Genomic DNA, 25,520 nt, shown 5'->3' on the forward strand with positions numbered 1-25,520 from the left:
TCCACGCCAGCCGTGGGAAGGAGCAGTGCGTACCTGGAGGGCAATGCTCTTCCGGAAGGAACCTGCTGCCATGGCCACACCGCCCGGCGGAAGCTCCACGGCCGACCCTTATCCCCCCCCGCCCCGCTCCTTTCCGCCCGCCCAGGGGCGGGCTGGGCCGTACCATTCTCAGGCTACAGGAGGAGGAGGAGCCATTGATTGCGCTGGGGGTGGAGGAATCGCGCGGCGCAGCGCAGAGGGGGCTGTACCACTGCTCAGGGAAAGGGCAGCGGCGCGGGGACGCGCAGGGAGGGGGCGGTGCGTCGGGAGTGCGCGTGCGCGGGAACTCCTCCTCCTCCTCCTCCTCCTCCTCCTGCTGCTCCTGGTGCTCTCCGGTACCGGCGGGCGCGGGGCGACATGAGCACGTGCTCCGTCTCCAAGGTGAGGAGCGGAGAGAGCGGGGGGGCTCCCCAGGGAGCAGCGCGGTCGGTGGGAGCTGGACCCGCGGCACCGGGCTCCGCCGCCTCCTGCGCCTGCTCCTCTTCCCGCCTCCTCCCGCCGCTACCCTTCCCGCCTCCCTGGTGGTGCCCAGGCTCCCGGTTGCCCTGTTCCGCTGCCCAGCCCTTCCCAAAGCCTTGCTGCCTCTTCATCCCTGCCCGGCCTCGCCTTGCCCAAGGCGCTGCTTGTCCTCACTGCAGTCAGTCCCACAGGATCACGGCGTTTCCTGGGCTGGAAGGGGGCCACAAGGACCATGGAGTCCAGCGCTTATCCCTGCACAGGGCAGTCCTAGAGTAACACCGTGAGTGCTGAGTGACCCCGCAGTGTCACCTGCCTTCCTTCCACAACAAAACCCGTTCTTAATTCCAGTAAATCTCACCCAGAACAGAGCCTGGGGTATGTGGCTGAAGGTTTTGTCACTTCCAGGTGAAGTCTGGTGGCTTTGCTTGCTGCCATCTTCATTGCTTCTCTGCCCCAAAACTAATTCAGCGAAGAAACAGAAGTGCTGTCCCCCACATGTAGTGTTAAATATTTGTTATTCCCTTAATATTTCCGAATTGAAAGCTTTTATGTGGGCTGTGTTCAGAGCGGGCAGTAGGGATAGTGCTTGCATCGTAATGTTGGATTGAAACACAACTTATTTCATCTCTTGTTTGGTCATACAGTGAACAACAGCAGTGGTTCACAGTGTGTTTTATCAGCACAGGAAGACTCCTGCCCCTCCCATGTTTTTCACTGAGTTGTGATATGCAGCTGCATCCTTTGGTGTGGAAGGCACTGTGCAGGTGATTGCTTCCAGAAGTGAAGTGCTTCCAAGCAAACTTAGGAGTTAATCTGAAACAGCTGGATTTCACTTTTGACAGTGGCTGTTGCCTGATAGTTTGGCAGTGAATCATGTCCTTCACCTTGCCTCCCACATCTTATATGTAATACTTCTTTGCAGTTTTACGTTCTAGTTTTATTCTATTTTATTCTCAGCCACATTTAGTGGTGTGGAAAAGCCAATGCTTGCAAAGCATTCAGCCGCATTCGTGTTTGGTTTGATTATGCATCCACTCTTCTTTTTTGTATATGATTTATACTTCCTGTGGCCAATTCCATTTGTGCATGCAGCAGCACAAATAAATCCGTGGGACACCTTTTTGCAGTGGAATTGTTCCAGAGTGTTTAGCACTTGTAGAATAACCACAACTTTTCTCCAGCTGTTTTTAAATGGTCCTTAACACACATGGTAAAATGGGTTGTGTCTGAAGGCATCTCCAGTTCATGAGGCTGTTTTTCAGAGAGGGTCAATATAGATATTGGTGTTTTACTCCAGTTTCTTACTTGTGGAAGAAAGGAAATAACATGTCTGAAGTCACTCAACAGACTGGTGACTGTGATCAAAATTGAACATACCTCTGGTGTTTGATTTCCACTACATCATTCTTACTCAAGTGGCTGAACTATGCTAGTTTGAGTTCAGCAGTCCCTGTATAAGCATCTCCATTGAGAAATACAGGATTGAATCAGTCTGTTTATTTCCAGCACTTAGGTGTTTCCTTCCCCTTGCTGCAGCACAGGAACCTCACAAGAGAGTTGGGCAGTGCAGTAACTCTTCAAAAGAGATGAACTTCTGTAGAGAGGCTGGGGGAAGAAATTTCAGATTTTCTAGAAGAAAATGAAAAAAATCTTAAAGAACTCAAAGCTTAATGCTTGAGTGATGAAATAGGTCTAACTGGGAGATTACTTCTCTCTACAGGAATTTGTTGGAACAGAGGGTTTTATATGAACCTTTTCCCAACGATTTGTCATTCTGCTTCTAACCACCTACTTTTTTTGAGTTGGGATGCAGTTCACTGTGGCTTGGGCATGTCATTTCCTTTTGTAAGTGACTTAATAATGCTCATTGCATTATTCTGGATTGAGTTTTCCATTAATCTCTGCCTCTTACCTTTTGTTTTGTATTTAACTGAAACTGTACTGAGAAAACCGTACTGATGTGTCCCCAGGGAATAATTTCCTTTTAATTCTAAACCTGTTGGAGGTTTTGAGACATTTAAAGAATCTGCTGCTGGCCCAGTTGATGGTTGAATTGCAAAACATACTGGAAAGATGAAAAAATTCCTAACAAGTGTGCTGGGTTACTGCTTCCACTAGTGTTCCAGCTTGAAGCACAAATACAAAGGGGCAACGTGTAACTTGATACTCTTAAGAGGCTGGCAATTCAGTGCAAATTATTGTTTTAATGGAGCACTGAAATAAAAGAACAATGAAGTAGCCTCTGGAGCCAGTCAGATTGATGCTTGTATTGAAATCTGTTTGGGTTTTTTTTGCTGTTCTCTAGGGCTGCTTTGTTTTTAAACCCAGTACCAAGAAGAGAAGATTGTCTGATAAAACAGGTTAGTACATTTTCATTTATGTTTCTGTTTTTGAAAAGGGTTAATCCTGAAAGCTTCATCATATCTGATTGAGTTCATATCATGAGTTCTGTGATAGTTGTGTGAGGTTTTCTCTTACTGTTTGATTGCTGAAAACTCATTCCTTTGGAGGAATGCAAGCAAATTATTGGCTAGAGTAAATACTGGGTTTTTCTCATCTCCAGCAATCAAGATTGTATAGCCATCTTTGTCTTTTCACTTTTTTTTACAAGATAACTCCTCACCATGCTACCATAAGTATTTTGCTAACAGACAAACAATTCACCTGAAGATCTGAATGAGCCATTTTTAAGCTGTGGGAGTCAGACATTATATCCCATCCTTAAAGCTCACATTTTGTATTTTATATACAAAATACATTAGGTATTTTGCCTAAGTTTCTTTTGGAAAAGAAGGAAGAAAAGCCATTTGTGCCTTCTGTCCACTAGTATTTGCTGTGGATAGTAAATATTTGCTATACATTTTCTCTAGATGTGTATGCATGTCTGTTTTCATTTGAGCACTGACTCTTCTTGGAACCAGAAATAATGTATCTTAAATAATTGCTATTTGAGACTCAGTTGGGAAACTTACTGTTTCTATTCCCAAGTTAAACTACTTTTATCATCATTAGAGCTGTCAAAAGGGTTGACAATTTATATGAAAAAGATGGAGAGGAAAGTAGTGAGGTCACATTTTCGTCATTGCAGCAACCAAGGCCTATGCACTTAGACCACATTGAAATTTTACCCCTTACTGGATATTATGGTTTTGTTTTTGTGAGATTAGACATGCTTGGATAAACTACTAAGCATATTGTTCTAGTTAGCAAATGCTTTGAGGTGGAAAAATAAATTTGATTGGAGTAGCCCTAAAAGAGAGAGGCAGAGGACACAGTTTCACAGCAGTTGGTTAGAGTGGTGTTCTAAAATATGTACTTGGATGTGCATCTGTCCAGTCTGTAAGCCCAGTCCTGTCCAATGGGAAGTTTTAGTTGTGGAACTCTTCTGCATCAATAGTTGATAATACTGTCACAGCCCACAAAAGGCCTTTTGAGGACATCTGTGCCCATAGTTTGAGTTTTGGTAGTGAAAAAAGGATATTATGCCTTGGTATGTTATTATATGTTACCAGATAATGTGGTGGCTGGATTTTCTTCAACTAAAAGTCTTAAGATCTGTGTAATCAGAGCTGGTTATGTATTCTAAGTGATTTTTCTTGGGGGGTACAAGTGAGGTGATAGAGGAGACAATGAAAATGGAGGTGGAGGGATGTCTCTTATTTGTTATTTACAGACCTGGTTTGGGTGGGTTTAGTGCTGTAGGAGATTATGCTCATCAGCTGGCTCTTTTCTAGAGATCAAGCCACAGCTGGTGCTCCATTGAATGGCAGCCAAGTGGACCCACAAAGCTTTGTGAGACAAGAGCAAGATGAAGATGATGTTTGTTTTACTTTATTGTTATAGGCTGTTTGCTCTGATTTAGTCTTTAGCTTATCTAGGACTTGAGATAGAAACCTCTTCTTTACCTTTTGCCTGCATACTTGGGTAATAGATTCTGCTTGTTCCCTTGCTTATTCTACCAAATACCAGCAATTAATTAATTGCTTAAGAGAAAAGTCATCTCCCTGAAATATATATGTACAATTGGGCCCTTTTTTTTATTCTCAGGAAAAAAAGTTTTGTTTTCATGAGTTTATTTGTGCTTTCATTTGCTTTCTGTGTTTCCAGCTCATGATTTCAGATGCACAAGCAATGATTCAGAGGACACTGAGCTACGGTTTGTCACCTGTCAGTCTTTATGGAACCAGATCAAATCTGAAACAGAAGTGAGTCTTGTGCCTCACACCAAAGTGGTGCTTTGCATTTGTAACAGTGCTGCTTGCTTCTTTGTTTCTGGGGATCTTTTTGACATGCTTAAAAATGTATGGCAGTTAGTTGAAGCAATGGGATGGCCAGAAATATTGACTGTCCAGAATATAAAGTAGTAATAATAGATGCATCAAGTATACATTACTTGTAACCACAGAACTGTACACTTTTGCAGCTTCAAGCTACTGCTTCTAAGCTTCTCTTCCTACTAATTGTCTTCTTTATTAACTCCTGGCATACTGCTGTTTTAGTTCAGTTAATGCTTGCCAGCCCTCTGAGGATTTTGGGCTGGTCTTGACCTCAGTGTTCCAGAATTCATACACAGCAGCCCAGGATTCACAATGGATTTATGTGAACACAGCTGCATGGATGTCAAATATGGAGTGACACTGCTGCAAATATGGCCTGTTGAATTAGTATGGACGTGTGAATGGAGTCAGAGTTAATTTCAAGCTGAACTGTGGCCTCCTGACTGTTGTGTGTTACATGGCATGCTGTTGTTGTGTCCCTACAGCCAGCTGGCTTGCATTATAGTATGAATAATTGCTTCCATACAGCAGATTTCCTTCCCTCCTCTATTCAGTGTCATGGATTCTAGGCAAGTATTCCATATTCCTCTGCTTGCCCTTGGGCTCTACAGACATTAAGGAGAATGATTTTTCCAAAGTTTGTTTTTGAATGTGCAGTAGAAGCCAGATGCATGTAGCATAAAATCTGGACCCTTGGGCTAAGCTCATAAATTCCTCTAATTTTGTTCCTACCCTTGTTTTCTCTGAGGCTGATAGGAGTTTTCCAGATACTTTCTTCTGGTCTTACTCCTCCTGATGGAAGACAATTCCTCCCATTCTGACATATTGATATGAGTATTTTTTTAGAGTTTGAATTGCCCAAGGGCAGATTAACTGAAGTTATTTCTGCTTCTACAGAGACTTTTTTTCTGCCTCTGGTGTATCAGTGATATCTTTCCTACTGAGTTTTGAATCATCCTTTTATTCTGTTGTTGGCAAACATGGAGCTGATGGTTGTTCTTACATCTAAAAGAGTGTGGTAATTTAGGTTGCAAGGGGCCTTAGAAAGTCTCTAGTGTGAACTCCTCAGAGCAGCATCATCTCTGAGGTCAGACCAGGTAGGTGAGGTCTTTAGCTAGTCAGGATTTCATTTCTTAGGTGTTTTCAAACACTAGTGCAGCAAACCTGACCCGTGGCAGAGTAGGTGGGAAGCATGTGGCTTGCTGGTTTGGGCTTTTATTCTAGGGGTTCTGGTACCATGCTAAGGGAGCCTAGCAGGACATTCTCCAAAGGTTTTGCCAGGGCACTGCTGCCTGGTGATTTTTTGACAGGCCTTGTGCTGGTGTTTTCCTGGTTCTCTGCCTGAGGTGTTCAGAGAGGATTTGCTCTCCAAGGCGCTTTGTTGTAGAGCACTCTTGGCCTTTGTATGTCCATCGTAAACTGTGCTGTGGTTGTGACAGCACCATCTGTCATCTGGTGATGACATCCTTTCATGCTTCTCACAACTAAAAAGCTGGCAGAAGTGTGGCAGGAGCTACCCTTGGTTTTTGGAAGGTGAATTTTGGACTTTTTTTAGTTTCAGTATCACAGTGTATTCCAGTTTTGACTTCTGGTGTCAGAAGTGGCCTTGGAAATGTTCTTATGATAAATCTCCTCAAGGGCTTACAGAAACATTCTTCAGCTGTGAGACGAGAATTTGTTCTGCCAGGATCTGGGCTAGAAACAAAAAAGCAAAGTGCAGGGCTAAAATACAATAATTTTTGCTCTAATATAAAGATAATGGTTTTCAGACCACATAACAAATAGTCTTGATGAAACCTGGTGTCATGGCAGTAACTGAACTTCCAGTTCCCATGACTTTTCCAGAGTGAGAATGCCATGGAGGTAAGTGACTTGGTCACTTGAGATGCAGAGCAGCCTGGTGAACTTTCTGGAACATTATTAAAACAGTGCTCGTAACAAAGTTCTTTTGCCAAGAAAAGACTCTGATGTATTTTAGAAAGCTAGGTAAATGTGTAATGCTGTGGCAGACTGAATTCCATTGGCACAAGTGCACAATGTAAGAAATAATATATACTGTAATCATGCAGAATAAAAATTGAGGTTTTTGTTAGGTCAGCTTAGCAAAAACAGTAGTGATCACAGGAAGTATAGGGTTTGATGGAATCTGAAACAGAAGCTCAGAAAGATTGTTAAAGAATCTGTGGTAATACAGGAATTGTTACAATGGTGTTATAATGCTGGTGATGTAAATTCTTCCCAAAATGTTAGGTTGCAATTTGTTCTGAGTTGCATAGGATTTAGTAGGTGGGAGTTCAGAGCTGCACAATCAATATCAGAAAGGCCAGAAGAATATTCTTCAATAAGTGGAGGATGAAAAGACAAAAATTACTTTGTGTACAGTTTTATCAGTTGTTTAGGAGACCAACAGAAGCCCTTGTGTATTATGGAAATGGAGTTCAGGCTATTGAGCAGGCATCATGTGCTACCTCCTGGAGATGTGACCGTCACTCTTTGATAGTGACCTCTTTAATGCTGCCAGAGACAGCCTTTGCCACTTTGCTTAAAATCAAGTTCACAGCTGTGTGTGCTAATTTTTGTTGCTAATAAATCTTGATGATGATTTTGTTTGGGGCAAGGGTTTAATCTTGTTTCTGACATGCGTGTTCTAGAGTATATATTGATATCCTGAACTTCAGAGTACAGGAGGGTTTTTTGTCTGTTCTAGCATAAGGCATATCTTGGTTGAGGGACAGATTTTCAAAGGCACATAGATAAAAAAAAAAGAAACACAAAATACTACTGACATATATTTGCTTTTAAAAGTTTTATCTCCCCCCCTGCTTTCTGTCACCTTGTTGTGTGTTCCTGCTTATGCAGATTGCTGTGTGAAAATAGTCCTGAATGTCAAAAGGCAGTGTAGCAAACATTGGAGTCACATGGTTTAGTATTTTTCCTATAAAACATACTTAATTATTTCTTTTAATACTGTTTTTACTTCTTTCATCCCAAATTAGATTCAGAAGAGCAGAATATTTGCTCTCATTTAGATCTCTCAGAAAAATGTGTTTTCTAAGGTGAGCAGGAAGAATAGGAATTTCCATTACCATTGTTCCAGAAACTAATTATATTGGTTTTTTCTGCCTGCATCACTGAGGCTTTGTCAGTATGTTGGTTTTTTTCTCCTTCTTTAAAGCCTGTGCTGTGACAACACACACACACTTGCTTTTCAAATTATTCTTGAGGCACTTGACCAGAAGTTCCAAGATGGGAAATGGCTGTTTGCCACACAATTAATAAGTTAGTGTGGTTTATAGACCATAGGAGAATTTTAAACCCTGGGGTTTTAAGAGTTAAAGATTATGCAGGAAAGGAGTAGAAAAAGGGCAATGCAGTGGTGTTTTTACATTTTATAGATCAATTCTCTCTGTGTATGTTTGCAGAAAATACAGGAAAACTTGAATAAGCAGTTGCTTGATAATCTGGTGAGTTTTTTGAGCCGGTCTCATTCTGACTTTCAAGAGAAGACAACAGAATGGACTTGCAGGATGAAGTTCAGAGAAATCCCTACTGCAGCTCTTGTCTTAGGTAATTTTTTTAAGATATTTTTTGTAATGTACATCTGATTAAATCTCACAGATACATCAAAGAAACTTACTGAATCCCAGTAATCCCATAATTACTGAATTACTGTGAGCAATATCAGCCTCAAACATGTCAACAGAAGAGCTTGGGTGGGGAGAAGGAAGTCAGATAAAACCTCCTTCCCCTTTTGTTTATGTTGTTTAATAGTCCAGTAGGTCAACAACTCCCCTACAGGTCTCTCTTAAGCAGCTGGGAGCGATTTGAGGTTTTTTGTTGGAGGCACTGGAGATAACTTTGATTAGGTCCCTGTTTCTGCCACCAGCGTGCTTGGTGGTTTCTACTACTTAACCATAGGAATTGTATAACTTCTGATAAGTGTTCTTGCAGTGCAAATTTACATGAAGGAAAGTAATGTCTTTGTCTTGGGAAAAGAGCACAGGGGGGAAAAAATAGCTGGAGATGAAGTTATTGAAGTTCTGAAGTATTTTTTTTTTCTTCCATTCTCCTTTTTTTCGGAGGTTTGTACCTATAAACCCTAAACCTGATTCAAGGCATGTGGATTACATTTTCAGTGGATTATTTTAGGGAAATGAAAATCAGACTTGTGCTTCAATCTGACCATGTAGGCACTAACAAAGATTGGATGGTAGTCAACTTTTGTAGGTAATAGAAAGTGAAAAACTACTGCTTCAAATATTTCTGTGGACAAAGTTCTGAATTGCCTCCTTGAGGGGCTTGTTCTTTTTTTTTTCTGTCGATTAAGGATATTAACAAAGGCAGTAAATACTAGGTAGTTCATAGTGAATTCAGACTGAGTTTCACAGCAAATTACAGTAATTTTCCTCTTTACATGAGCCATGAGAGGATCCAGGTATGGATGCAGTATTCTTCTAGAGGAGGTGAATTTAACTTCTTGTCTGCAGGCCTTACATGGCTGTGGGTGGCTTCTGAGGGATGTTAGAAAACCAGTCCTTATTGCAAATTTGCACCCTTGGAAAACTTTCTTTTAAAAACCCCACCAAGCTATATGATGAAGGGTATTCACAGTGACTCCTTGTTACTCTTAATCAGGGACTGTCAACATGCATGTCTAATCTTGTGCTAATTTTTCATCTTTCCTCACAGCTGATGTGATACTTTTCATTCTTTCCTTAAATATTTGAGGTATCTTCTGGTTTTTGTCTACTGTTCAGTTTATTGTCCAATCATTGTGCTCACAAGTCATGAGAAAAAATTACTTAAAATTTTAGATTTTAAAATTTTTGTCCTTTTTTTTTTTCTAGGTGTGAATGTTACAGATCATGACTTGACTTTCAGAGGTCTCTCAGATGTTCTTCAGGATAACATTACTCCTTATGTAGCCTTGCTGGAAGCCAAAGATTGCCCAGGTAAATACTGCAATAGTGTAGCTGCTTCTTTTGAATATGGTATCAAATCAAGTAGGAATTCTAGCTTTTGCCCCTAAATGCAAGATTAATGGACAGAGGGATCCTGAAGACTTTCCAAAGATTTGCTCAAACCTATGTAAGCAGAGCAGTAATGCCTACTGTATTTTGAGAGGTATCCAGTTCAGTTTAAAACACTGAAGATTGCAGTGCTCCTTAGCTGTAGCATAGCAGTTAAGAAGATGGAAGACCAACATCTTAACCTCAGTTGTTGCCATGTAGGCAAATTGCATGAACAGCATGCATATCATTAATGCTTTTAGGAGCTGGAGATGTGCATTCTGGAGAGAGAAGGAGAGTAATTAGAAATGTGGGAAATAATGAGTAATAACTTTGGGGTTGTTTCTTATAGTATGAGACAGAGAAGTGTTGCCAGATAACCAAATGTCTTTACCACGTTTCTCAAAATGTTTTGTGAAGGCATAAAAAATCTGATGCAGAAGCTGATGGGACAGCTGATGAAGTGTGATATAGATGTGGACTCACTGGAAGATGAGGACTGTGTGCAGGTTTCACAGAATAGAATACGTTGTTCAATGCCTTCTCTCATCAGCTGGTATGACAGTGTAACAAAGGTATGTTGTTGGCCTTTTTTATCCCCAGTTTATCAAAATGTCTGACCTTCAAAACAAATTTAATAACCCAGCTTTGTGTTTAAAACAGAAATTTAATAATTCAGCTCTCTGTGAGAAAATGCCGAAGGTTAATTTTTTAAAAATAACGTTATATTGAGGTGATTTGAATATAATATGTGACACATAGAAACAATGTGGAGTTAGTTACTATGATGTATGAATGTCAGAATTATCAAACACAAGCAAGAAGTACTATTTTATCATATGTTTAATTGGGAACTGGAAGCTTAAAATGCAGTATCAGCTTCATGCCAGATGCTTTTCTCCCAGGAGTGCTGAGTTATTTTGTTTATTAAAACAAAACTTTACAGAAGAACAGCCATCCAGGGCAAAGGTACTGTATTAGTGCTAAAGGGCCATGATGTCATCTGCAGCCCACACTACATTGGCAAGCAGTAAGGAAATAACTTTCAAAATGTTTTCATATCTTTGTCTTCTAAAGCTATTGAAGTTTTAAGTTTTGTTTCTGTCATGAATACAAGTTACAGCTGATTTTCTGATGACTTCATTAGAGCAGTGTGATAAACCAAAGTGTACTGAGTGCATGGTCTTTTTATTACTGAGTAAAGATATAGAAAATAAGCAGTGTCTGTGTACACAATTCAAATCTCCTGCATTCCCAACAGAACTCCACCAGTTCTGTCTCTCAGAGCTATTCTTGTCATTGTTGGATTGTGTGTTTAAAATCTCTTTATTCTTTGTACTTCATGCTATGCCAAACAGAAGGAAGAAAAATGCCAGTTTTGGGTGCTAATAATAAATACAGCTCACAAAAAGTCAGTCATGTCAATTTGGAGTACTGTAATATCATAGATATGATTCAGTCTTTTTTATTTTGCTGGCTTCTGTGTATTAATGTTTAATTAATGGCTTCAAAGAAAACAGATTCTGAAACTCCAAGCAAAAAAAGAAATTCCTCCTCTAGACACTGGCAGTCTCCTCCAGTTGTAGTCATATTCAGAGACATGGAAAGTTTCACCACAAAAGTTCTTCAAGACTTCATAGTCATCAGCAGGTAATGTGACTTGAACTTTAGTTCTTCCACTCCTTTACCTGTTTTCTGTTTGCAGCTGTTTTGAAATTTAACAGTTAGGCCAGTGAAGCATTGGAATCAAATATTGTGCTGCTTCTTTGCAGCAGTGATTGAGCAAAAACTACTAGCTATGTTTTAGGGGTAAATTACACTAAAGCTAAACTTCAGACTGTGAACCAGAGTGCCTAAGGGCCAGGTTGAGATAAGGGGTGGCTGATTGAATTCTTCACATGATAGGATTTACTGGTACTAGTTGTTGAAAAATTTGTGAATGTGAAACTAAATTTTCAAGATGTCTAGATCTTTTAAAATTGTTTGCAGAGTGTATTTTTGTGTGACTGTTGAGGTAATGCTGCTCCTGAAGGTCACTAGCTTACTAATAGGGGTGTATGTAAAACTTCCCCAGCTGTCCAGGATCTGTAAGCAGCAGCTGACTACTTCAGGGCCTCCTGTACTTCTGTTCTTCTTTAATGTAATCTGTCTTCCTTCATGTAATTCTGTTTCTGTCTTCCTTAATGTAATCTCAGGCATGCTAATCAAAAACTCATGCTGCTTTCCAAAAAGAGCACCATGCACTTAAGTCCATGGTTGGAGCTGTTAGAATTGGGGCTGCAATTCCTCAGCAATTCACTTTTTGTGCTAACAGCAAGAAATTATATAGCTTGTGTTATTATCTTCATCTCAGTCTTAAACATGTTTAATAATAAAGGTGAAGTGGACAAATGTGAGAAATTCCTATGATTTGTTGATCACAAGTTCTGATTCCTTTTTAAGATTCTCTAAGGTTATCAACAGTGGACAGTAATGTATGAAGTTTATTTGTTTTATGTTTGTCTTCAGCTGTTTCTTTTGAGGAGTTAGAGAAACAAAGTAATTGTGGGATAACAATTAAAATCCAAAGTCAAAAAGTTGCTGTGGCAAAAACAAAGGAAAGGACTAAGTTGACAATTTTAACCTAGAAGGTATATAAGATAGCATATTTTGTACCTCCTTGAAACCACTAAAAATGGAAACACTGAAAATACAGTGAAAACATTGTATTTTGTATAAATTGTATGCTGTCCTCAAGAATACATATTCAGTCCTGATTTTCAGTTCTAAAGCAAATACTAAAAAATTATCTGAAGTTTAATCTGGAGAAGTTGGAAATTTTTTAAAGTGTAATTGGAACACTCACTATCTCCGGACATTGGAGATATTTCGTATTTATTTTGACTTTATTAAAAGGTGTAAATCTTGTACATTTTCTTGGCTGTTACCTATTTAATGTAGCTTTTTATTTTTTCTTTGTATCTTTAAAAAAAATCCTATTTTAAGACTCACCTCTCTGAATATAACTTTTTGGGAAGCTAGGATCAGCACAAAACTTACGGAAATGATGCTTTTTGTGCCACTTTCTGAAATCTGAATCTGAAAATGGAGTTTCATTTTCTTATCTACTTTAGGGCTTTAAATAGCATCCTTTCTTTTTAATTTTATTCCACACGAATTCTTCTTTTGGTTTATCAGCAGCAAATCTTTTAATTTACCCCTTTCTGCATTGAAACTCAGTGCTGTAGTAGGAACATAATGCATTTGTTACACAAGCTTCTATAATGTAACTATTACTTTTTTTGTCCTCTTCCCCCATTATCCAGTCAGCATATCCATGAATTACCTCTAGTGCTGATTTTTGGAATTGCTACATCACCAATGATTATCCACAGACTACTTCCTCACTCAGTGTCCTCTCTGCTGTGCATAGAACTTTTCCAGTCCCTTTCCTGTAAGGAGCACCTGTCTACTATAATTGACAAGGTAACTCCATTTCTAAATAGAAGTGAGGAGTGTGTGTGTATTGAAACACAGTTTACATGTGTAGCCTTTAGATGCAGGTTTGTTTGAAGGTTTTGGAAAGGACTCTGTTCCTGAGAGCTGTGGATTTTAGATATTTCTACTTGCAGGTGCAGAGTAGTGTAATAGTGAGAGCTCTCTTCTCATACTGAGACAAACACACACACACACCTGCTTTCATCTTCCATTTGCATTGCCTTGTGCAATTACACTTTGACATTCACACTTCTTCATTAAAGTCGAGCTGTAATTTCAGTTTTACTTTGTTCCAGAAAAAGATAGCTTTGAAACTTAGCTAAAATTCTGAAAAATAAAGTTCAGCCTGAGTTTTGCCACCTGTCAAACATTAGCTGAGTTATCCATATGTTCAAGCCATGTAAATGTTGTGCCTGTGGATTCTTGGTAGACCACAGGATTTCCAAAATCTGTTACACGTGCTGAAAGTAGTGGTATCATTGTTTATTACAGCAGTCTCTGTTCTATTTGTACTTTTACAAAAATAGCATTAAGCAAAATTAACTTAAAATGTTGCATTAGTGAAAGATACTTAGGAAAATGCAGTAAAATAATAAACTTTAAAAATCAATCTTTGCAAGGATATTTTAGTAGAAATACTGTTTTTAGAAGCTGGCAGTGTATTTAGTATCTCATTTAGTTGAATGTTAACACATACTAAGAGTTCTTCCAAGTTGCACATATAAGTTTTACTGATTTGAATTCAGGAGAGAGTTTCTGCTGTGGCTACTTCTTCTTTTTGTCTCCCTTTTAGCTGCTTCTGACATCCCGGTTTCCCTTCAAACTGGGAGAAAAAGTTCTGCAGGTTCTCATCAACATATTCCTGTACCATGACTTTTCTGTACAGAATTTTATCAAAGGATTTCAGGTAGGCAGTAGTAACAAGAATTCAAATGATGGTTGTGAAAACAATGGGTAATTACTAGGCACTGAAAGATTTCTTAGGTCCTAGTACTGCTGAATTGCATGAAAAAATAGCCTTTTGAAACAGCCTGGATCTGTGAACAGATGGATATTTTAAAATCTTTGCTGATAAGGGTTTAAGAGCAAACTTGTAGGACCTGTATAAAGAAGCAAATAAAAGCTTACTGTGCCACAAAACCAATGATATTTTAAGGTTAGGTTTAAAAGAGTGACCTGGCTTAGTGGGCAGAAAGAGCTGTATTTTGCTATAGATTAATTTGTAGCTTTCTAGCACCCCTTACAGAAGTCCCCAGTTCTGATCATCTGTATAGCTCCTTGGTCTCTGGTTTGTGTAGGTGTGAGTAGGCTACAGCAGAGTTTCTTCCCCACTTGAACTCCTCTGGCACAATTTCTGGATGCACATTTCCTGCCTTTTCAGGGAAATAGGAGCTGCAGGGTCATTTACTTGGTGCCTCAGAGGAAGTAATACTTGTGCTCCAAGCAGTTGTGTAGCAATGTGGGAGTTATATTTACCCTCTCTCAGGAGACAAAGTGGAAGAGCTCAGAGGGTTTCCAAAAAGAGTCTCTAGAGAGCATGATAGTTAAGTTTTTATTGTCTTGTATAGTTCTTCATATCTAGATGTATTTCTGTGTCTAGGTCTCCTTGTAGTTTTTGTGGATTGAAGACAAGAGTTCTCTGAAGAATTTGTAGGCCCTGTCATCTGTTTTAATGCAGGATTATGAAATGGTTTCTTTCTTACCTAGTTCCATGTGTGAACCTGCTAGTAAAATATGCCCTTTTAATGTCATATACATTTAGAATTTCTCTGATTTTTTGATATATAAGATTCAATGATTACAGGTGGCCAGGAAAAATATCCTGGCCATAGTACCTCTTCTTGAAGACAGACCTTTGTGGTCTTTCATAGGTTTCAGCTCCTCTTATTTGAAAGAGTCATCAAAGTTTAGTACTTCTGCATTGGCCTGACATGCACATACAAGTTTTAGACCATGTATGGCTGTGTCCTTGTGTGTAAAAGAATTCAAGGATGAAGCAATTGCAGATCAGATTTTCGAAGTGATAAATACAAGAGATCAGCATCATGTCATTGTAGCTAGGTGTGATGTTACATAAGAGGGGGGGGGAAAAGCTGAGGTACTGAAAATTAATAGCACATATAGCAAAGAAGGTTATTATGTGACTGTAACAACTGTATAATTAATGTCCTGTAGTGACTTATGGAATATTTATGAATTGTAATTAATTTTTTTAAAGGAGTGCCATTACTACCATTGTAGTATATGCAATGTATTAGTAAGAAAGCATTAAAAGGTAGATGTAGCAGGGAGATTGAATTTTATTAACATCCCTAGTTCTTGGTTTGTTTTTCAGCTCTGTATTGTGGAGCACTTCTATTCCCAGCCTCTCAGTGTACTGTGTTGCCACCTGGCAGACATTAAGAAGAGAGTTTATTCTTTATCACATAATCAGTGTGAAAACATTCGAAGACTGCCCTCTTTTAGAAGGTAAGGGTGGAAATACATTTCTTGGACAATCATGTATTGATTAGCTTTAAAAAAAATCAAGAGAATCTGTAAATGTGGTTCTGTGAACACTGTAGCTCATTTGTGTACTTTCTATAGCAAAGGTAAATTGATCAAACAGAGGACATTTCTAAATAATTTCAGGAAGCCTTAATGTTCTAGTTTAGAGAGTACAGCTTCTGTGATGTGTAATCACTTGAATTTACTTTTTTTTCTTCTCATTCTTAATACAGAAACAAGTTATTCTGACAAATAACTGTAAATCACTTTTGAACTTGTTAAGCTGATTTGAAGCATAATCTCTAGAGTTTTGGAGTGGCCTTTCAACTTGTTGGATTTTTGAATCCTTTTGAATCTTTCCAAAGAAAGATGCATATTTCTTATAGCAGCATAAGCATTTTAAATGTTTTTCACCCTAGGATCTTCCTTTACATTATAATTTTATGTTGGTTTTATTTTTTTCCTGCCAATAAGGTATGTGGAAAAGCAAGAGTCAGGGAAACAGATTGAACTGCTGACAAACGACAGCTTCTTAAAGGTAAAATTTTAAGAATGTCTTTGGAGAACAGAAATAACTTGCCCAATATATCACTTTGTGGAATATAATAAAATACAAGACCAAGACATATAGTTCTGTTTAATATCTTTCATACAGAACATACTGTGCTTTGTGACCAGTAATGAAGAATTAGGATTGGCAGATCAAAATTCCAAATCTCCAGGGTTGCCAGGTCAGCCTTTAGATGAAGCTGCACAACTTTCTTACATCAACTTTTAGCTATGTCTAGAAATATAATTGCTTAAAAGAAGGATACAAGGTTTATTTATGACCAGGTCTTTTCATGCTTGCCCAGACTGACTTTCTTGGAAGGTCAGCTAAGTGTTTGAAGAATGTGTAAGTTATCTTGGAGGTTATTTCATAAGCTTTTAATCCTTCATAGCCTCTGCATAGTTTCTGATTGAACTCAGTAGAGCAGAGTCTGTGTCCCAAGGCACACATTCACCCTACACCTCATACAGGATTAAAACTAATTTGTTATATGTTTATCTGAAGCTTTGCCAATGGGTTGAAGTCAGACTACTACTATTATGAACCCTTTAGGAATTCACCAACAAAAATCTGTTGGTTATTTTCACCATCTGAGCCAGTCCCAGTGGAAGCATTGCTGAAGATAAAGGGTTTCTCCTGACTCTTCATTTCAAGTATTTGTAACCTGTCAGGCAAATGGTGGACTTGCCTGGTGTGTAAGTCTTTTTCAAGTGTGAAGAACAATGGTAATGGCTGGAGTGGAGTTAGGAGCAAGCAATATGGCAAGTACAGTTACAGTATTCAATTTGAGATACGATTTTACATCATTTTCTGATCCATTGTCTTCATTGGCAAAAATAACTTAAGTTACAACTGTTCCCTTGCCCTTTATTTACACCTGCTTTGAAAGCTGAATAACCATCAGCTTAAACTTTATATGTTTGAACATATAAATATGTTTATGTAACATATATATATTAAACATGACTTTACATGTTTAATAATACACCCCTTATTTCACAAGTCTCAACTTTTAACTTTGGGAAGGAAACTGGAATTCTCATACTTAGGTGCATATGATGCTTCTCACAGATTTTAATTGCAGACATTTATTCTAATCTCCACAATAGAGGTGGGACCATTACTGCCTTGCCAAGCTGGCAGAATATTCTGCCTGGGAAAAAAAGGTCCCACTGCTGCATTAATGAGGTGCTGTTTATTCTGATGTCATGCTAATCTACAGTGTCATGCCCAGCTTTGGAAACACTTTCAAAATCACTGTAGTAATCTTTCATGTGAACTTTGTGTTTCAGCACCAGGTCACTTTAGTCTTTTAAGTCTTCCAGCTTAGCCTCTAAACCTGCAATACACTTTATCAGCCTCATTTATATTCCATGTTGTTACCACTTTAATATTTATAGAAAGAGTTTCACCTATTTAAAATTATCAGTTTCGAAAGCAATTTCACATCGTAATTTTAAACAAATCTGTCTGAAATGTTTCACAGCAAATTTAATTTGAAGCTATGTAAATGTGGCAATCTATGTCTTTTATCTCTGTTCTGGAAATAATATTGCATAGTCTTTTAATGATATTTTCAAACTCTTCTAAAATGGATTATGCCTTTTCACTTCATTATTTGGCAAAATACATTGCTATTTACTTATATTAACTATATCTGTCTTGAGCTATGATCAAGATGAGGGAAATACAGATGTGTTAATTCTTGGGTTTTGGGGAAATAAGGTTGATGAAGCAGCATTGAAGAGAACTTGTTTTCTTTTCTTAGCTTATTTTGTGGTGGGGATATTTTTTTTATAATGATCCTACTTAAAATACAGAGTTGTGAATGTCTGCCCTAAGGTTTTAGAGGGTGCCTTAACAGTTGTTATATCAGTGACTCTTAAATTTCTCTTAAATGGGGAGAAAGATTGTTAATGTTTTTAATAATTTAAACCTTTTTTTAACATCAGAAAGCTCTCTGTAGCACTGTCTTTGTTACTTTCAGTCTTTTCAATGTGATACCTTTTCTTTACATACATCTGTACCTCCTTATATTGCCTGTAGACAAGGTTTTGCTTTTCTTTTATCTTTAATACCCTTTGTTTCACTTTCAGTCTAGAAAACTTCAGTGGCTTATTTTGTTTTTCTCTTTCCATTTGGAATAGTTTGCTCAGAGTTAGGCAAAAGGGTAATTAAATACTTAGAGAGGATTCTGTGGGTTTTCCCCTTTATTTTTGACTGAAGACAGAGGAAAGAAGATCTTTTGATTCACAGACTTAAATGTAATGACCACAAAGACTAGATGACTTCAGTACAGGTACCAGAATTTTTGAATGTGGCTTTCCAAAAGCAATAAATGCTTCTATGGCAGGCCAGTGATAATGTGGTGCCATCCAGAAAATTCAGTAGCAGTAGTCAATAATTTCTGTTTCTTAAATGTGATTTTTTTTTTTTTATTTCTGTTGTTCTTGACACATGAATAAGCAAAATCAAATTAAACACACATAGGAAAATCAATTGAATATTTCTTTGTTTTATGTGAGCTGGTCTTTTTTTGTACATGTAACTAATAAAAACAACAGCCACCCACAATATAAGAAATGAATTTTAAATGCATTTGCAGTATAAAAATGCAAATTTTCGAGTAAAAGTAGCTACGTAACTTCTCATTGCCTGCTAAAGGAATAGTGTATACTCTCATTGTTATGAGATGACATTTCAAGTCTAAAGGCCTAAATATAGTTGAAAATGGTAGAATACTAGTGCTAGTCAATAGCAAATCTCTAGTGAGGTGGAGGAAGAAAGTAAAGGTAACAATATGCAATGAGAATGCAGTGTACTGTTGAAATACAGCTCATTTGCTTAGTGGTCTCCATTTAAGATTGATGATTTAAGTCATAGCACAGTATAATATCAAAAGTTCAGAGTAATTTTAAGTGCTTTATGGGAGTTTTAAATGGATGTCAGAATTACTTTTAAAATCATTCTATCACTGTAGGAAGAAACAGAGAAGTTGCTGGAGGACTTACATGTTTACCATGAAAATTATGTTCGAATTTTGAGATGTCTTCATGTTTTCACATCTTCTCTTCCGAAGTATCCTTTGGGCAAGCAGGTGATGTTCTGGTATATGTGGGTCTTGTTGGGTTGTTGCTATTGTGGTTTTGGTTTGGGGTTTTTTTTCCCTCAAAGTATGAGTTAAATAAATATTTACTCTTTATTTATAATGTGCTGTTTTGCCCCCTGCTCCTTAAAATGGAGAGAGATGCTCTCTTTCTATGGGCAGAGGATGAGAGTTTGTGGTTTCTTTACTGGCATGGATGATACCTTGTCAGTCAACAGGAAGGAGTTTCCAGGAGGAGGCAGGTGCACAGATCAGCAAGAGGATCCACACATTGACTTTCCCACATCTGAGGTTACCTGTATGCATTGCTGTGTACACTCTTCTACCACCTATTGGTTCACTAGTCAAATTCAGATGAAGAGACTGAGTGTTTAGCAGCCTTCTGTACAGAAAAAAGCAATTGTAGGAGGAACAGTGATAATTGCTCTGTTAATAGTCCTATTGCTCTGATGTCATTTATTCCACCTTCTTATGCTAAGCAATTTCTTCTGCTAGAAGAGCAATTATATATTCTGTGCATGTGCACCTGTCTCTCAGTTCTCAATGTATTCCATACTGTTACTAGAATCTCTCACTGACTACAAAAGCATCGTGAACTGTTTGAGAATAAAAGGATGTTTTAGCTGGGGTATTTGATTGGAGTTCCTTTCTGTTCACTGCAGTTAACTTCACCTGAATGTTAGTTGTTTGGAACCTGGTGCAGAGCAAGTCTCCAGGAGAAGCTTAGTTCTGGAAGATATTAAGAGCTGTCATTCCTTTTGCAATCATTCTGCATCTTTGGAAAACAGGCTCTAAAGGAATTGCATATTGCTTTGAACAGCTTGTTGTAAGATTCCCGTATTACTTTGTAAAACACTTTATCCTTTCTTCACCTTCTGCATAACAGATCAGGGAGTTGCACTGTGCTTGTTTGGAAAACCGAGTGTGGGAGACAGAGGAGTATGAGTCATCTCTTCAACTAGCAAGGTGATTTTTTTTCCCCATTTTGTTTTAATACTGCTGTACACATGGAAAGTATCAGTCATCAGTTATTCTGGAACTTAAAGCTGAGGCTATTACCTGTTCACAGTTAGTTTTAGGGTTGTTTGCAAGTGTAATTGGCTGCTGTTTTCAGTTTGGTTTTCTACTGATTTCTGTGAAATTCAGGCAGGTTCTCATATCTCATATGCCCTGAGTAATTTTGCTGAAACCACTGAGATTACTTTGTGTGAATGAGAATGAGTCGGGTTTTGTCTTTTAAAGATATTATCAATCAAATTATTAGTCTTAGTTGTCTTAAATTTTAATCTGTTGTGAAAATTAGAATCTCTTCCCAATGAATAGTAGCTGAGGCCTTTCTTTTTTTATTTTACTGCTTTCCTTCTCTTCCTGATTTGCCTTAACAGTTTTTACAGGGACTGAGTTATTTTTTTCTGATACTGTGAGCATAGGACTTTAGGAGACGCTGTACTTGTGTTGTCTGTCAGTGTTTAAAATGCCAAAGTTGTCAAAGCCACTTTTCTTGATAGAAAACCTTTCAATTGCAATGTTGCAGCTAAAGACTTCTAAATGTGCTTTCAACAGACATATGGCAGTGTCTGTCTCCTGATACTGCACTCATTCAAATGATCCCTTGGCTTTGTCACACAACCCCATAACTGTCACTGCCTCTCCCAGACCCCCTGAGCTGCTCAGGTTTGATGTGTCTGGCAGTAAAACTGCACAAGAAAACGATTTCAGTGGTGGATGGAGGGTAGCTTTCTGGGCTGATACACACACACACAAGGAAATACAGTCTTTAAACTGTACCTCTGCCATACTGAGTGGTTCTTGCACATAGCCACTTTTCTGTGTTCTTTACCTTCATCCCTTTGAAAGGATTACATGCTTGAGTTGTCATTTCTGCAGTCTTTCCTTTGTGTTCCTTCTCTGATTCTCCTGAATCTTGACAGCACTCAGTCACTTCTCGGCTCTTGCCCACAAATGTGTCATTCTGCTTTCTCTACTGTCTGTCTGTACTCTCTTAATAACTCTTGGCCTTTTTCCCCTCTCCTTTTTCTTCTCCTTTGTTTAATTTGCTTTCATCCTCTCTGAATTCATCTGTCTCTTCTCATATCTCAGAGTTGATGCTGCCATCAGATTCTGGCTTGCTCCCCTTTTATTCTTATCTGTTCATCTCCCTCCTGTTGTTCTTGTGGTCCTGGCTCCCACTGTGGGAGCCTCTGATAGAAATACAGTGATCATGGGCTCTGCTTTCATAGATGGTGATTCTATGATTTTTATTTTTTTTTAATTCAGAAATTCTGCCATTTTCCTAGCAAAACTTGTCCAACACAACTTCTTCAAGTACTTGGAATTCTAGCTGTGATTGTCATTTTTTCAGCTTTTAACTTCTGTTTGCCTTTTTACATATCTTCTCATCTCTGCTTTTTCTATATAGAATCTTGCTGTTATCTTTTAGAAGAAAATTATAAAATGTGGTCTTTCCCCTTCTACTCAAATCTTTTTTTCCCCTTTTGCTCAGGTTTAAAAGTTACAGTTACTCACTGTTCCTTAATATCTCTGCCTTCCTGGGAGTCACATCACCTGTTGATATCCTTATGTTCACCCTTCCCCATCCATTACTCCTTTTCAGTGTTTTTCTGGAATCCATCTTTTTTTTCCTTATATTTAGAAAGTAAAAAATGGAGAAGCTTTAGATCAGCTCATTTCTCATTTTCTAACCGAGTACCTCTTTTGCCTTTTATGAATTATGTTTGAATGTAAGGTTTTAAGTTTCTGAATTGTGTTTCTTTCATGATTGGCTTCTCTACCTCAACTTTTCCCTGGACAGGCTTTTATGCCTTCTGCTAGAAGTGCTCTTCCCAAAGATGGTGTTTCAGGTAATCTCACTTGAGCAATCTAGACAGTAGTTACTCTACCTGAGTTTTCCAGAGTGTAAAAGATGCCATGGGGTGACAGAGAATGTGTGAGCTTCAGTTCATTTTGCATTAATTCCATCACAAGAGGATTGGAGAGCATCTCACTCAATTGGTTATATGGAGTTAACTAGCTGGGACATCTCATCAACCTTTTGGGTGGCAAAACTTCAAGGACTTGTCTTCTGTCTAGATATTGTACTCTGGTTTTTGTCTGCTGATTATGGGTGGCTTTTCATCACATACTGCTTATCACAGTCCTGCCCTTCTGTGACCGGTGCTGACCAACATGGTATCGCTTCTTCAGGTGATTTCCCTCTTCAGCATTCAGAAGGAGTTTCTGTGTTCTTCATTGTAGCTTCCTTTCTTCTCTTGTATAACTTGTCTGAATAATCAGAGTTAGATTTATTTGCTGCCTTTTGGTAATCTGAGATCTTCCTTCCTGCTTTAAGCCTGACTCCTCACCAAATTAAAATCTTAACCCCACTGATACCTGGCATACCTTGCAGTAATCTCAAACCTAAAAGGTTGCAAAGGATCTTTACTGTTTTCTCATATGTGATAGCTGTCTTCTTGCCTTGTCTTTGGGCCCTGTAATCCTCCCATTGTTGTTGTAAATAAGCTTTTCTAGAACGTGCAGTTTCGTTTTGAATAATTGTAGGAAAATAAATTTGTTCTTTCCCATTCCCTTATTTTCTCTCCATATTGGGTGTTTAACTGCAGTGTTTTGTCTGGCCTGGAGCAAGGCTATCTTGTTTACCCGTTATAGTACAAGACAGTTTCAAAATGTTTTGTGTGGTCAAGGTCACACTTTCTGTTGTTAACTCCTGATGCTGTACAAAACAAGTGCATCTGAATGCAATATCTGACTTGCAAAAATCTGTAACCCTGAAGCAGATAAACTGAAGTTTTAAATTTTAACCTTTTAAAGCATTTAGTATCCTTTGCCGGTTAAAAACTAGAGCTCAAATTGCAATTGTCCCTCCAGATATCCAAAGAGCTTCCCCAGCCTCCTCTGAATTCTTCCTTAAATTTCTTAGCCAGTTTTTAGGTAGCTGATATGGAAACCCACTGCTTGAGACACTGACCACCATCACTGCTTTGATATCTTTTACATTAAGATTTTGAGACTGGGCAGTGCTCAGTGACACTTGGGACAGGCCCTAATAACTAAATAGTAAGTAAATGCTGAGCTGGAGGTTGGGCTAGATCTCAAGAGTTTCCTTCCAACTTGAATGGTTCTGGGATTCTAGTGATGGTTAGATTTACAGCAATTAAATACAGAAAAAAGCATACAGATTTCATTTGAGAGTCATTCTGAGTCACAGAGATTAATTTTGTGGATCTGTTTACATAGGGAATTTTTTTTTACTATTTCATTTACTGGTTTTGAGAATGAATTTTGAACCCTACCATGACTTGGTTTTGAGTGTTGGGTTTTTTTTAATTTTGGTTTGATGTCTGACTCACAGTTTCAAAAATTGCAACTCCTGTGTCCAGCAAGTGTTTTTGGATAATCAGGAAAATTACTGTTCTGCAAGAAAACATGAAGGACATCATCACCAAAACTAATTGGTTTGTTTCTTTCTATTAATGATAGCAGGAAAAAAAATTGACTTTGCTGCAAGACTGAATGCTTGTAATCCTGGAGATTTTTTCTTTTAAAAGGAGTTTTTCAATTTGTTGGGGGTTTTTTTAACTTTTTTCAACTAAGAACATTGAAAGCTGTTTCATCATTCTGCATTTCAACTTCAGCCAACAATTTTGTCTTTTAGGATGCTGAATAAGACTGATTTGGTAACCATACTCCAACAATGTGTGGAAATTTTGATGTCATCTTCTGGAAAGGAGTTTGATAGGGCAGTAGGAAAGTTGAAGGAGTTCCTGACCCAGTTTCAGAATCTAGAAGGTGGGTGTGTACCATCATGTATTCCATTACAGATTATATAAAAGCTATTTTGTAATCTGACCATTTTCCCTGAGATAGCCTGTCATCATATTAAACCATCATATTTGCAGGACTTTTTTTTTAATACATGCACAAATTTAGGAAATGTTTATATTCTCTACTGGTATGTGGTCCGTGTTTTTTATAATACGGAAGAGTGATGTAAGATAAGAAATTGGACAGATCAGCAAACATTATCCCCTAAATCTCTCATACATGTATTTTGAGCATTTTAGCAGATGTTGTAGTTGCTAAAAACAAACTGGTTTTAAAGATAAATAGCAGCAGACAGGCAAGGACTGCATAAGCAGTCCTTATGACATGGAATTTAATCCAAATATAAGGTTCCTTCCCCTGCACGTTTAGAGCTAGGACCCCAAGTGCCAGTTGTCAGCTCTGCTGTGACCTGTCAAGCCCCTAGAATTGATTGTTCATGGTCCAGGACATATTTCAAAGTTTGGCAAGGCAAATGAGTAGCAGCATTCTGTCTTTCAGAGGCAGGTTAACTGAAACTGCTGCATTGTCTCTGAAACACGAGTATGATGTATTCCAGCATTCTTCTGGAGTAGGAATGTTCTTGCTTTCCCTGGATTATGGAGAAGCACTCCACAAAGATTGGCTTTTGAAGATTAATTGGTTATAATCTGGTCTGTTTTATGCATATTAATTAAGCTCATTACTAGTGTGGTTGCTGTACAGCATTGGACAAGATGCACTGATTGCATCCCCAAATGCAATCAGTATTAATTAAAGTAGTCACATCACACTGTAGGGTTAACTGGGGGTTGTCCAAAATAATCAGCTCTTGTCTGTACCGTGTATTTTTTAATAGTTGTAGTAAGAGCAGAGCTGTGGTAGAGAAAATAGGTCATCACTTTAAAAAAGCTGTGTATGTCACTGCTGGTACCAGCACTGAGGAATCTGAACTATGATGGAAAACCAAAGGTTTGTCTAGTTTGGAAAAAAGAATTCAAGCAAAAGGCTTTTAAGTAGTTGGATTCTTACCTTGAGGAAGTGAATAAGGAACAACAGCTCTGGGGATTCAGAGCTTGCAGAACTATAAAGCAAAAAAGACAGTATTTATGTTTACTTAGGATTTGAAGATGAGTTTAAAATAGAGAAGGTCTACTGAATCCATGAATGATCTTAGTTTCTTTTCAAAGTGGATTTAATTTCATCTCCAAAGGAGAAGTGAGAAGGGGAAGTTAAGATATACTGTATGTGAATAGATTGCTGCATTAGATAACTTTTTACTTTATATTTATGTGATG

The 25,520-nt window shown here is 38.3% G+C and overlaps 2 protein-coding genes across 9 annotated transcripts in view; one reads left to right on the top strand and one right to left on the bottom strand.

Annotated features, from left to right (window-relative positions):
* RARS2 (arginyl-tRNA synthetase 2, mitochondrial) overlaps nucleotides 1-299 on the bottom strand; it is a 34,812-nt gene extending 34,513 nt beyond the window's left edge. The window contains exon 1 of one of the 4 annotated variants that reach the window (XM_054630349.2): nucleotides 34-116. In XM_054630349.2, coding sequence (XP_054486324.2) covers nucleotides 34-72 — 39 coding nt within the window. In that variant the 5' untranslated portion in view covers nucleotides 73-116. Of the gene's footprint in view, nucleotides 1-33 lie in introns of all 4 variants that reach the window. The other 3 variants (XM_077174910.1, XM_077174907.1, XM_077174911.1) reach the window with 3 other exon arrangements.
* Nucleotides 300-307: 8 nt separating this feature from the next.
* ORC3 (origin recognition complex subunit 3) overlaps nucleotides 308-25,520 on the top strand; it is a 35,138-nt gene continuing 9,925 nt past the window's right edge. For all 5 annotated transcript variants that reach the window (XR_013181280.1, XR_013181281.1, XM_054629931.2 and 2 more), the window contains exons 1-14: nucleotides 308-420; nucleotides 2,804-2,858; nucleotides 4,606-4,703; nucleotides 8,198-8,342; nucleotides 9,623-9,727; nucleotides 10,205-10,359; nucleotides 11,298-11,434; nucleotides 13,090-13,249; nucleotides 14,055-14,168; nucleotides 15,597-15,730; nucleotides 16,223-16,286; nucleotides 19,279-19,395; nucleotides 20,291-20,370; nucleotides 24,077-24,210. Coding sequence is in view for 3 of the 5 variants with exons in the window: in XM_054629931.2 (XP_054485906.2) it covers nucleotides 397-420; nucleotides 2,804-2,858; nucleotides 4,606-4,703; nucleotides 8,198-8,342; nucleotides 9,623-9,727; nucleotides 10,205-10,359; nucleotides 11,298-11,434; nucleotides 13,090-13,249; nucleotides 14,055-14,168; nucleotides 15,597-15,730; nucleotides 16,223-16,286; nucleotides 19,279-19,395; nucleotides 20,291-20,370; nucleotides 24,077-24,210 (1,522 nt within the window). In the remaining 2 variants the exon portion in view is untranslated. The remainder of the gene's footprint in view (nucleotides 421-2,803; nucleotides 2,859-4,605; nucleotides 4,704-8,197; nucleotides 8,343-9,622; nucleotides 9,728-10,204; nucleotides 10,360-11,297; nucleotides 11,435-13,089; nucleotides 13,250-14,054; nucleotides 14,169-15,596; nucleotides 15,731-16,222; nucleotides 16,287-19,278; nucleotides 19,396-20,290; nucleotides 20,371-24,076; nucleotides 24,211-25,520) is intronic.

Source organism: Agelaius phoeniceus, chromosome 3, assembly GCF_051311805.1.
Source record: "Agelaius phoeniceus isolate bAgePho1 chromosome 3, bAgePho1.hap1, whole genome shotgun sequence".
Lineage (NCBI taxonomy): Eukaryota > Metazoa > Chordata > Aves > Passeriformes > Icteridae > Agelaius > Agelaius phoeniceus.